This window comes from Phalacrocorax aristotelis, chromosome 4 (genome assembly GCF_949628215.1).
Source record: "Phalacrocorax aristotelis chromosome 4, bGulAri2.1, whole genome shotgun sequence".
Lineage (NCBI taxonomy): Eukaryota > Metazoa > Chordata > Aves > Suliformes > Phalacrocoracidae > Phalacrocorax > Phalacrocorax aristotelis.
Window position 1 is genome coordinate 17,728,349 of NC_134279.1, and position 12,316 is coordinate 17,740,664.

The 12,316-nt window shown below is 40.0% G+C and overlaps 1 protein-coding gene across 1 annotated transcript; it reads right to left on the bottom strand.

Moving 5' to 3' along the window:
* Positions 1–795: 795 nt before the first annotated feature.
* TMEM184C (transmembrane protein 184C) lies at positions 796–12,057 on the bottom strand. The gene is made up of 10 exons (XM_075090434.1): positions 11,695–12,057; positions 10,166–10,296; positions 10,034–10,070; positions 7,888–8,093; positions 7,030–7,104; positions 6,057–6,150; positions 4,536–4,648; positions 3,736–3,835; positions 3,055–3,226; positions 796–2,575 (listed from the first exon to the last, which is right to left on the bottom strand). The coding sequence occupies exons 1-10, from the start codon at positions 11,809–11,811 to the stop codon at positions 2,283–2,285; spliced, it is 1,338 nt and encodes a 445-aa protein (XP_074946535.1). The 5' UTR covers positions 11,812–12,057; the 3' UTR covers positions 796–2,282.
* Positions 12,058–12,316: the final 259 nt, after the last annotated feature.

Sequence of the window (12,316 nt, forward strand, 5' to 3'; positions counted from 1 at the left end):
TTTCATATAAACTTGACAGGTCATGCTGTGGAATACTGTTATAGTAGTTTTCAAAAAGATGGTATGTGTCATAGGAAGATTTCTATTTTGGAAATTCAGTAGCAATCTTTAATGGAAAGTTATGATCCTGTAAGCTACTGCAATGAAAAAATAACTTCTCCCAGAAAAAAAAATTACAGAAATACTATGCACATAGAATAACTGAGTAATAATTAAATAACTTAGCAGCTTTCCAAAAATGCTGTGAAAGACACAACCAAGACACATAACTAGCTGTTCTAGCAGAGTCACTTCTCTGTACCTTACCTAAATTTTACAGCAAACAGACATAACTTCAAGTATTAAAATAAATTCTTCCATGTGGGGTTTTTGTAAAGCGAGAGCACTGTAGCTACTTATCTTCCAGCAGCTCTGATCCTTTGGATATCATTTCTACCAATGCCCCTTTTTACTTGTATACATGCAGGAAATCAGGTTATTTCTAATAGTGGCTACAGTGGGCACTGAAGTCCCTGGGTGTTCTGAGCTTTTATAAGTTGTTTCCTTTTAGAACATGGCTATTACATGGATAAAAAGCATAGAAGATAAAAAGCATAAAAAAGTTGATTCTGATTCTTCATAAGCTCAAACAAGAATTCCCGTTTCAGTACAAGCCTTAAAATACTGAAAGCAAACTCTTGTATTAGTTATACAGTTATGCTTAAGATCACCTTCTTCCATGAAGGGGGCAGTTGTTTTCATGTGTCATTCACATTCTTAAATTACTGTAGCAGTAAAACAAATTGAAAGAAGGCAAACAGTTTAAATAAAATCTTTAATTGCTTATTTACAACAAAGGCAATGACTTGGCAAATTGAAAATTATGATTTGCACTTTCCCACTAACTTCAGATACAGCAAGTAGTCAACTATAAAATATGCAGCCTAGTGAGTAAGGCGCAATATTTACATCACACCAGTACTGCAAAAAAAGCACTTAAGATGACTTTCCTGTGACAGCCAGAAGTTAAACATTTATCCTGTAAATGTGAATAATGCCAAGAGAGAAACTTCAGATGTCACTTAAAAGGTCAGCGCTCTAGTTTGTTGGGTTTTTTTTGTCAGATTGCAAACATGCAATAGTAGTAAAAACTGGTAATGGGATAAAACCAATACTAATCTCATTTTGTCAGTTTTTGCAAAATAACATTTTGATATAAGTGTACTACTTCTTGATCTGAAATCTGATGCTAGTAACTTCAGTATTAGACTAGCTACTTAGTTTTACCTTAGCAAAGGTCCTTTCAGGGGGGAATCAACTATTACATTTCAATCTAGGCTATACTAGAAGCATAATACAATAATCACACACACAAATTTATGAATACAAATTACTACAGACACATTGTCAAGAGATCCTGCTTTAACAGCTTAAAAAAACTTAAGTGTTAAAGAATTTATTGCAGACCAAAATAATCAGTTTTGTTTTCTACTTCCTTTTTGACATCCTTGATTCCCTGCCTCCATGTATTTTAAGGTAGTGATGATTATTCTCATTTTCGAAGGATAGGAAGAAAGCAGTCAAGTGTAAGGTATTCATCTAAAACCTATCATCCTGGCTGTCTATTCTGAATGTAAAAGACTTACAAATTATGAGCTACAAGGACAACAGATACATCAACAACATGTTCTGGGCATGGAATTTTATAATGAGGCCTGTAGGGAATGCCTTCTTTGTATAGATTCTTTACTGATGCTCTGTAATAATTATCTTCATGGAAGGGGTTTATTTAGCTATGCGGGAAAAGGAAGAAGATGGCTTCTGTACAGAAGTTACCATTTCGTCCACACTCCGTTGAGCATCATTAAGAGGACAACCAAAGCTAATAAAATCACTTTTTCCTACTGCCCTCCTTAAATTACATTCTTGAAATTAAGTTCTCCTGCTATTAGTACTTACACTTCATCTTTAAAACAGCAGAGTGTTTTTTTTTCAAACGTTTCTTTTCCATTAATAAAAGTCAGTGTAATTTTGTCATTATGTAGAAGCATTTAGCAGTCTAAGGAGCTGATTCTTAAAGTTATGCAGAAACCTTTACAGTGTGCGTGTTTTATATTCATGGGGTACTCACAGATACTCACATCCATTACAGATTCAGAATTCAGATGTCAGTAACAGCCATCTCCTCTTCCTGTCTTGCGCAGTAGCTTTTCCAAGCTTTCAATCAGTAACAGTACATATTAACAGACCATGTGTGGCAAGTATATGACAGACGCCTTGACACATTCAGAGAAAAGGTGAGCCTAACTTTTACCGAAAGCTTTCTCTGATAAATTGTGCTCTAGTTCGGGTGACTCCTCAGTATCTCGAATAGCAGAAGTGTTATAAATACCATCAACTTCAGGGGCTGTTGTTGGTGTTGTGAGAGGTGTCACAGTGTGTCCAAACCCCTGATAATGACCCGTGGGTGAAGATGGCATTGAAGAAGCATCTGAAATTGGGTCTTGAGTAGATGAAGACAGTAAACTTGTGTGCTCGTTTTGTTCATGATCCTCAGCAAAAAACATTTTCCTTGGCTGGCCCAAAACTGTCCTTCCTAGAATTATGCCAAATGAAAATACTTCTTAATTCCAGTGCTATACCAAGGTCTTTGAACATATCAACTCTAGAACGGGTATGTTTGCATGTTTTAAAAATAAAATGTTAGAAGATGAGTCTTTGTTTTATAACAGTTTTACACAGGCATTATTAGCTTAAATAAATAAGAGGACATCTTTCTGTTAAAAAAAGAGACCACCCAAAACCAAAAAGGACATCCCTCTCTTCTACCTAACACACTTGAAGTTTACCCTGAGATCCATATTTTTAAAAGAAAAATGGAAAACTAGACTCTAAATCAGTCAAGTATTGGAAAAGAGCAAGGTGCCAGATAAACCATGAAATCCTCTAGGGATGCAGCTGCCACTAATTTGGTATGGAATGTTTTCAAGGTACTACAGAGATAGATAATAGTGTAAAAAGAAGCTGGAAATGCATATGCTGTTAACAGATCATACAAATCTGTCTGTTACTTACCAACATTTCGAACTTGTTCTGATATATCTGCCCTTATATCAGAAATATCCCACATTGCAAGAAAAGAGTCAAAGCACGACCCTTCTTCAGCTTCTTGAACATAAGGTTTATAGGAAAAACTGTAGTGATGTGCAATAGCAGCCAGGAACATCTCAACACAAATGATAAAATCCTGCAATGAGAGAGATACTGACATAATCATTCATAGTTGGACAAAAAGTAGTTCCCAGGTTTCTTCTACAACTGAAAGACTGCAATTGCCTTGGGAAACTGGCATCAGCTACTTTTCCACCAGAGGCAAGATATTCTTGGCAGGCTTCAGAGAGGCATGCGTACTACAGCCATATTGGGATCCATCCTTGCCTGGTGGCCTGACTGGCTGGAAGCAGGTATTCAACAAGCAGCAGCTCTACAATGAATCCTAGCAAGAAGAAATGTGAGGCTATCCAACAGAAGTATTTAACTGGGCACATTCCTTCTGCCCAACACATGGATATAGAAGTGTTAAGCATAAAACTCACCTGGGGTGACTGGCTGAAACTTAGCCCAACTTATAACAGAGTTGGTACTAATCTAGTACTTAATCTAGTACTTAAAGTGAGTATGACAATATTTGCTTGAGATCAGCCGTGTCATCTTACATATAGCCATTTCTCCTAAGAAGTAATTTTCTGCTCCTACCTGTAGGCCTGTAGCCACAGCCTCCACACTTTGCCATTCCCAGGTGTGCTTCTCAGAAATAACACCAACTTTCACCAACAATGCAATAAGCACAGCTTGCCTATAAAGATATTTGTTGTTGTTACTGTTGTAGCAGTAGTGCCAAAAAACCTGCAAGCAAATCTGGTAAACAAGGCCTCTGTACATGGACATATGTATGTACACAAGAATCTTACAAAAAACTCACTGTTTACATATTTAGGTTTTAAGAGGAGGAAAACAGACTTAAAAAGAAATGGCATTCATCCATGGTCCTAAAGACCAAGAGGGAACACAACCAAAGAAGAATCTGTTGTTCCAGTTAGTTATTAGAACAAGTTGCTTCTCTTTCAGGGTGTTACTGCAGCCCACAGAGTGATGTTCAGACAGCCATACGTACTCACTCATTATAAGCAGCTAAGTGTGAGCAATGCTTAAATAATAATTTATAGTTAACTTACAGTAACTTATTTTGAAAAAGTTATTTCTATTTTTACTTTAAGAAGTAAAAAAATGGTTTTGTTTTGAAATAACTGCAAGTGAAGATTCTAAAATGAATTGTGTTCTTGAGAATCACCTTACAAAATAACAAGTCTAAATATTAATCTCAAGTGAACAGGACTGCTCTGTCCAACGTACTAGCGCCCTTTTCCCTCATGCTGCTTCACTACAATTGTGGGTAGTTCTTTTGAGGCCTCTAACCTCAGTAACAAATCCAGCCTTTTTAGCTCTTCGATGATCCACCCTGAGAGCAAGAAGCAACGCGTAAATAATTCACTTACCAGAAAGAAACAAAAACTACCATCTTGACGCAAAGGAACTTGCCAACAGGTTGGATAGGGTTCAGTTCTTCACGTAGTACTTTATAAAACAGCACCAGACAATACATGGCAAACTAGCAAGGAGAAGAAAATTAAGGAAAGCTTTCAAATCCTTGTTTATTTTGTGAGGGAGTAATTTTACAGCATCTCTTCAGTTAAAAAATATATCACAGTACAATACAAACCTAAAAACGTATCTATTTCAGAAAAGGGGCTGTGGATTTAGGGAATCTTTGCCTTACTGTTTTAAAGCAGGCTCCCCCCCCGAAATTGTATCTCTGAAAAGCACGGTATTGGCAGACAGAGGCTGAGGTCATCTATCTACACACTAAAGCAAAGCATAACAAGGTCCCATAAAACCTTTTCAGTGCTAAGCACATCTCTAGGGAAAAAACATGTGTTCTTTCAGGCTTCTGTTAAAAAGACCTCAAATATTGCCCCATTAAGAAAGGTGAGGCAATGAGTGCACTCTTCACTGCAAATCTGAACAAGTTTCCTATTAATGACAACTGCAAGTAACCAATTTATAGCCAAACCTAAGGAATTGATCTCCCCTCTTCATGCACATTCTCCTAGCCTCTTACTACTAAGCTTCTGTAAGGAATCACATCAACCAGGACACGCAGAAGTATGTGCTGCCACTGGGACTGTTTTCACAGCAGAAAAGAGTTACAGCTCCTTCCATAACCGTCAGTCATCAAACACAGGGGTGGCATTAGGAAGAGGACACCCTCTCCAGATGGAATGTCATGCTGTTCAGACTCCTGCTGCTGTTGCCAAGGTAAATCAGAAGCTTGGAGGCTAGGCAGCTGAGCAGCAAGGAGCCAGAGCTGCTGCTCTCTTCTCTTCCAGTAGCTCAAGTGTACTGTGCTCTTGCTGAAGCAGAAAACAAATCCTCTGCATTTCCAGGAAGCCACTAAATGCAATGCCTGACCTCCAAAATGAAACTTTGACGTCTAGGGGCTGACATCTTACCCTAACATCATCAGGCTGCTGAACCAACAAGACAATGTGTTAGGCAGGCCACAATCTCAGCACTGCAGGCACCTTCTCCATTTTTTCCTGTCAGTGTTGTTACCACCAGCTTTGAAACAGAGTATTTTTAACACAGCCACTGCTGAGTCTTTGTATGTGTACAGGGGTGAGTCAAGTCATCTCTTCTGCAGAGGGGAAAGCCTGCAGCTCTACCATGCCTGGGCTGTACCACTTCAACCATTAAATAGTTTGGGGTAGAGAAGTGAGACACTTCATTGCTTTATGGAACTTCGTAACAAAAGTAATAAAAGTTTTCGATTATCTGTTTTCCTAGTATTTTGCGTATATAGAATTTAACAGATAGTAACTTTGACTTACAGTGGGAAATATTCTACCTGTAAGAATTACCAGACATTAACACAATTACTGTCAATAGCTACATAGAAGATTCACATAATACTAATACAATGACCTAGAAGAGCAGAAAGATGTACTCTTGATACTCACTAGCTGTGACATGTTGTTAAGTATAACCAAGTAAGTCCAAGCATTGTTGAAGCTGAAGTTTCCTTCATCATACACTCCCACTAGTTCACAAATTCTGAAAGAATTTTTAGAGTTAATCACTATGTAGTAAAAGATTGCTTCTTGAAGTGCTAAATCTCCTTACATCAATCAACTGTTAGAATCCAAAATCTCTTTTGGTACTCAAATATGGGCACTGGGGAGTCTGCACAAGCATCTGTTTCCAACAGCACATGGAACAGGAAATTCATATTTCCAAAGAAGAAATAATGTTTGAATGCAGGATTAACATACCCCATTGTTGAATTCATTGAACAATTAAGCAATCTTTTTTTTCTTTTAGCTGTTTTGCCTTTAACTGTTAGAACACAAAGAGCTAATATTTATATGGATATTCTTGGTGAGTAACAACTTTTTCCATAGTCCCAGAGAATTAACAGTAATGACCACTGATACAAAGGTCATGAATTGAAGCTTTCAGCATCAACGTATAACTGTTTGCTATTCCTTTACAATAACAGGTTATATGATATGTATGAAGGCACACAGTCAGGCTTGTCACAGGCAAAGTTTAATAAAATTTAAAAAGTTACATGAAACCTGACTTTAAAAATACCCAATTGTTGAAGCCAATGAGAAAAGGGACAAAGAGGAAAAAAAGTCTCTAAAAAGATCATAAAAATGTCTTTCCCACATAAACAGTACTTCACATTCTCTCCCATTGCTTTCAGCAGCAGGCATTAAATAGTTATTATTTCAATTCTGCAAATAGTCATTTCCTATAGAGAAATCAAAGAAATCATAGGTTGATTCAAATTGCCGGGACCTGTTTAGCATGTAACACGACGAGCGTGGTTTCAAACTGCCTTGATTCAATACAAAGGGCATGAAAATTCTTTCCAGTGTAACTCAAAATTATGTCCTGAAGATCAGTGTTACTTAAGAGTGTACTTACAAAGCAATAATGGTGGTAAACGGTCTGACAACAGTGTACTGCAAAACACCCAGTTTGCATCTAAATAATAAAACTCTGCAAGAGAAACAAAGTTAATTGTGCAAGAATTTAAAGACAATTCACTTGTGGAAGTCTCCTGTTCTCAGTAGTTTCACTAAATTAAATTTTTATTTCTTGGTAATTTTCAACTTCTGCTTCCAAGACTTCAGATGCTACAGTAGATACAATACACAGAAGACCTCGACTTTTATAGATGCATAAGAGGAGATACTCAATGATTCACTTCTTTTAGCCATGAAAAGCTTCTGGCTGGGCTAAACAAAGAGAATGCAGTTTTAACTGTGTTTGAAGATGTTTAAGAATGACTTACATTCATAGTTTGTCTTTAACATTTTAAACAGCTTTATCAAAATCTCTCTTAAGAGATGCTTATCAGATTAAGCATGCAGAAAAAAAACAGTTCAGTGGCATACAGCCTTTCATCCTTCACCTGTGGAAGTAAAAGCAACAGGCTATCTGGTCTACCAGCGTCTTTACATGAGGTTTTTGGCTAATATTATATGATAGCACAGGAAACAAACTCAAGGACATCTTTTTCCAACATTTTTCAAAAATAAGTTTCCTTCAGCACCACCTGAGTCAATGCATGTTAGTCACTAAGCGATTTATAGGATGTTTTACAGCAAGGTGGAAATGTGTTCGCAGCTGCTTTCAGCAGGGATTCACAGTTGATAAACAAAATGTGCAAACCACAAACTGACTCTGCCAAGCAACAACATTTATACTACTAAATATGAAAGCCAAACGTCTCTATCTGATTACACAGCTTAAAATTTTAAGACGTCATCATATACTCACTCTCCCATAGCCCACGATGGACAACAACATAGAGGTGGCAGATGTCTCTGCTGATCTTTCGCTTCTATTATTAATACGAGGTTTGGATACCGGTTGGTTAGATAATTTGAAAGAAAAACCATAAAATTATAGATGACATAAGCTTCATAGCATTCTCGACATGTATCCACATATATTGCAATGTTGGGGTATTTCAAAGCTATCCACTGTAAGAAGAGAGGTACACAAAAGGTTACATGCAAGAAAGACTAAAGCGATTCCAATGACAACATTGGCTGGCTAGTTCAGCAAGCAATACTTTATTAGGCAGCAGGCACTAATTAAACAGTGCTTGAAGCATTCGGCTAAGGAGAGTGTGATGCTACAGCTAGAAAATAACATTCTGTAAAAATACAAGTAGAACTTCAGATTGCATCTCTGCTGCTCCAAATGGAAGTGTGCTCAAAGCACTGCTCAAGAGAGACTCCGTATCTTTGACCACACAACTCAGCCTTTCATTTAAAAGTAACTAAGGACGTGGTTCCCTACACATAACCTACTCCTGGTAGGAGAAGGCAAGATAGAGCTGTTTCCTGAAATTTGCACATTCATTGTCAATATGGGCTTAAGAACTAAGTTTTTAGTCTGTCAGTATAAAGCTGGTTTCTTTTGGTATCTAATGTGTAAATGTTTGTTCTGGCATGTTTGCAAAATACAGAAGAAAGCAGATTGGCCTTAAAGTGGCAGTCATTCCTCTAAACCAGAATTTCAGAAAGAAAAGTGATTCCCGCCCCCCCCCCAGAACTGTGATTATGGATCAGCTGTCAGAGCTTTCAATTTTTAATTTTGAGTATCACACTGCTGTTGCACTGTTCAGTGCAACCTGTCCTACTGTGGTTTTATTTGGTTTGGAGTTTTTTTTGAGGGGTAGGGAGGGAGTTAAATAGAGGCAGGGTCTTCTGAGTTTACTTTTCTTCCCCAGGTTGTAGTAGAGCAAACGTTGTGCCTTCTCTGACCTTCCTGTTAGAACTACAGGAAGATGCTTCACATCCACATCACAGTTAAGAGATACTAGAGATGGCAGATGATGCAACACTGTTGTGGAAGACGTAATACTGCACCTAGTAAACTGAGAATACAGTATTTGAATCTTGACGTTCAGCTCAGATTAAGCACTCTAGGAGGATACCATACATGCAGCAAAGGCCATAAGATCCAGGAGTCTGGGGAAAGATTTAATCATGTCAGAAAGGTCCCTGAATGCCTGGCTAGAGCTCATTTAATTAGCAAGTAATTTTCTTCCAAAGGAAAATCCTGTACTTGAAATATCAACCTGAGGTAGTTAATATTGCCCGTTGTTTTCTTCCCCATTCTCCTTCACTCTCAGATACTTTAAATCCCAGTCCTACCAAAAAAAAAAAAAAAAAAAAAAGAAAAAGGAGAAGATACATAAAGGTGACACTTCATAAACACTCAAGAGATGGGAGAAAAATCAAAGCAAAAGTTCTTGGAAAGCTATCTTTTAGGGGGGAAACACAAGTATTTGCAATGTCAAGAGATGCTGACAACTTGAAAATACACATCCTGTACAGTACACAGATTTAGTATGTTGCTTAGCTCCGGCTGAAATAATCTCCTCAGGTGATATATTTACATGAATCATATCTGGTATGGCCAATAGAGTCTACGCATAAAAGTGGATTTTTCATGGGATCTTACTCTTTGCCCCCTGAAGCAAAAAGGAAGAATTTTAGCACCAAGCATAACCTGGAAAAGAATTTTAGTACTAAGCCTAACTTGAGAAAGAAAGGTAAGGCACTGAATTTTGAGACAGTACTTGGATCAGTCTGGTTTCCAGTTCAGCTGTTACTGAAGATGGAAGGACCTAACACAGGCTCTTGTCGTACCCCTTTCCACATCTGTCATAAAGGATACTCAAGGACAGGGTTAAGAAGGGTTAGCAAAAGTGATTCCCACAAGCTCCACACAAAGAATGTAATATCGCTGGAACTATGCTTCTGATGTATTACATAAACAGGAATGCCCAGAAGTTTCTAGGACTACAACTCTCCATGCAGCATAGTTTCTGCTAACCATGACACTGTTTTCCCTCATTCCCACAGCAAAAAGAATGTTATTGAGCTGTTAACAGTAAAAGAATACTTACACTGTCTAAACTGTAAATCGGCACCATCCATAGAATCCTGTTACAATGACAAAAGAACATTTAATATTGCTAGGAATATTTTCAGTCTGGATTAAGTTCAACATTTAGCACAGGTAAAGTGTGAAATGTTACCTTATTATTGGTTTCTGTAATTCAGGTTGAGTATAATGGACTAAGTGTTGTAGTATTCCCCAGAGGGATATTGGTATAGTCATTAGTAGAAATATCCCAGCGATAAACCATGCCTTGGTGTGAATTCCAACCTTGCAAAGAAAAAGAAGAATGTAAGATCAGTATTAATACTTTACAGTTTTACTAGTATACCAAGAAAAATAAATTATCTTACTTTACTGTGAATAACATTTTAAGACAGATATTAAGCACATGTTGCAATACTATGTTTAGTTTTTCTAACTCTCTTTTTCAAATACACAAAATCCCAAAGTCTCCCTTGCAATCTGTTGATGTGGCTTAGAGTAAAACTTAAACTCAGAAAGATGAGAAATCTTGCAAAACCAAACAAAAACATCACCAATGAACACAAAACATTCTACAAAAACATAGCAGTGCCCACTATTCAAAGACACAACGGATTCTTTGCTTTAGATCTGGAACTTGTCTCAGTTCCGCGCTTCATTATAAAGTTTCCAAAAGCTTGTGGATTTAAAGTACTTCTAGCTTTAAAATCAAGTTCCAACTAGTAATCAGTTTCAACTAGTTTCATTTAATAATCTGAAACAGATAGGCATATGTAATGTCTGCTAAAACACAGAGCTATGAATTTAAACCAAAGCTCTCTGAAAAATAACTATATTAATAATCCTAAGTGCCAAAACCTGAGAAACATAGCAGGGTCTTCTCAAACTTTTTTCTTGTTGAGAATTTATCTTCTGATCCCCTACTTTACATCAACATCCCATGTCTTCTGTTGCTTTCCAGTTCAAAAATTACTTCTGAGTAGTTTCTCTACAAGTATCAGATTTAATGACTGAAATTTCAGGTACCACTTTGATATAAACATCCATTACGCTGAAGACACAGGGGCATCGGAACAGGGTTTCAAAATTGGAATTTAAAATACACTCGAGACAGATTTTACTATCATTAAGTACTTAAAATATACCATGGAAAAGTTTGGCTCCAGTGGAACAGGCCTGTGTTAAATTGGACAATATCTATTTTAAGGTCAAAATCGTACTGTTTGTTAGAAAAGCAATGCTGTCACATGCGTGCGTAATTCATACGCTGCTAATGGCACACCACGGTACCAGCGGTACGGAGGAGAAGTTTCTCTACCGACTACCTCTGCCCTCCCTGCTCAGGCAGAACTACTTGACATATGTTGGGCTGCGAATGCCCATGTCAAACGAGAAGCCCTGGCAGGGCGGCGGCAGAGCTCCAGCCCTGCTCCTCCAGGGGCCGGCTCCAGGCCCTTCGGCATCCTACCTACTGTTTAAATACCAACTACTAGTGAACCGGAAGGAGAAGGAAACCCTGCCTTGCTCCCTCTTGCTTCGCCTGTGCTTTAACAGCGCGGTAACGGCGGGCAGCAGCACGGCGGAACTTCTCCAGCCTCTCTTTTCCCCGCCGGGTCTCCACCCGGGCCGGCAGCCTCCGCCCCCCCCCGCCCCAGTGTCCCCGCCGCCGCCGCCGCCCCCCACCTCCAGCTTCTGCAGCTCCCAGACGCAGAGCGGCACCACCACCAGCAGCCCCACGATGTACAGCAGCACCACGAGCGGCCGGATCCATCGCCGCCAGTTCCCGCAGGTGCACGGCATGGCCGCGGCGCCGCCGCCGCCCCCCCGCCGGCCACAGCGGCGCCCACGCCTCTCGCACCCACCCGGGGCTCCGCGGCGCCTCAGCGGGACGGCGCCGGGCCCGGCTGCTCCCGCGGGGCGCGCATCACAGGCGGGGCCGCCCGCGTACCCTTCTCCAGTTCACATCAGCCGCCCGTTAGGTTCGGCTCAGCTCGGCCCGGCTCAGCTGAGCCCCGCTCAGCGCCGCTTGGCGCTCACGCCCCCGCCGCACTTCCGCCCGGCAGCGCTTCCGACTGTCCCGCCCCAACACGCGGTGCCCGCGCCCTATTGGCTTCTCCCCCTGTCTATCGCGGTTGCCCCGCCCACCGCGGGCGGTGGATAGCTGGGCTGGTGACCAGTAACGGAGTGGCCGCGCCTTCTCCGGAAGGGCGGCCTCTTCCGTTGCAAACACCTTTCCCCCCCCCCCCCCCCCCCCCCATACCCACTGGCAACGGCCCTTCTCGCGCGGAGGAGGGCTTGGCGGTTG

Coding starts and splice junctions, on each gene's coding strand:
- TMEM184C (XM_075090434.1), bottom strand. CDS start 11,811: ATGCCGTGCACCTGCGGGAACTGGCGGCGATGGATCCGGCCGCTCGTG. Junction 10,297..11,694: donor GGGAGCTGCAGAAGCTGGAG/GTGGGGGGCGGC, acceptor TTTCTTTGCAAG/GTTGGAATTCACACCAAGGC. Junction 3,836..4,535: donor GTAGTTTTTGTTTCTTTCTG/GTAAGTGAATTA, acceptor ATATCTTTATAG/GCAAGCTGTGCTTATTGCAT.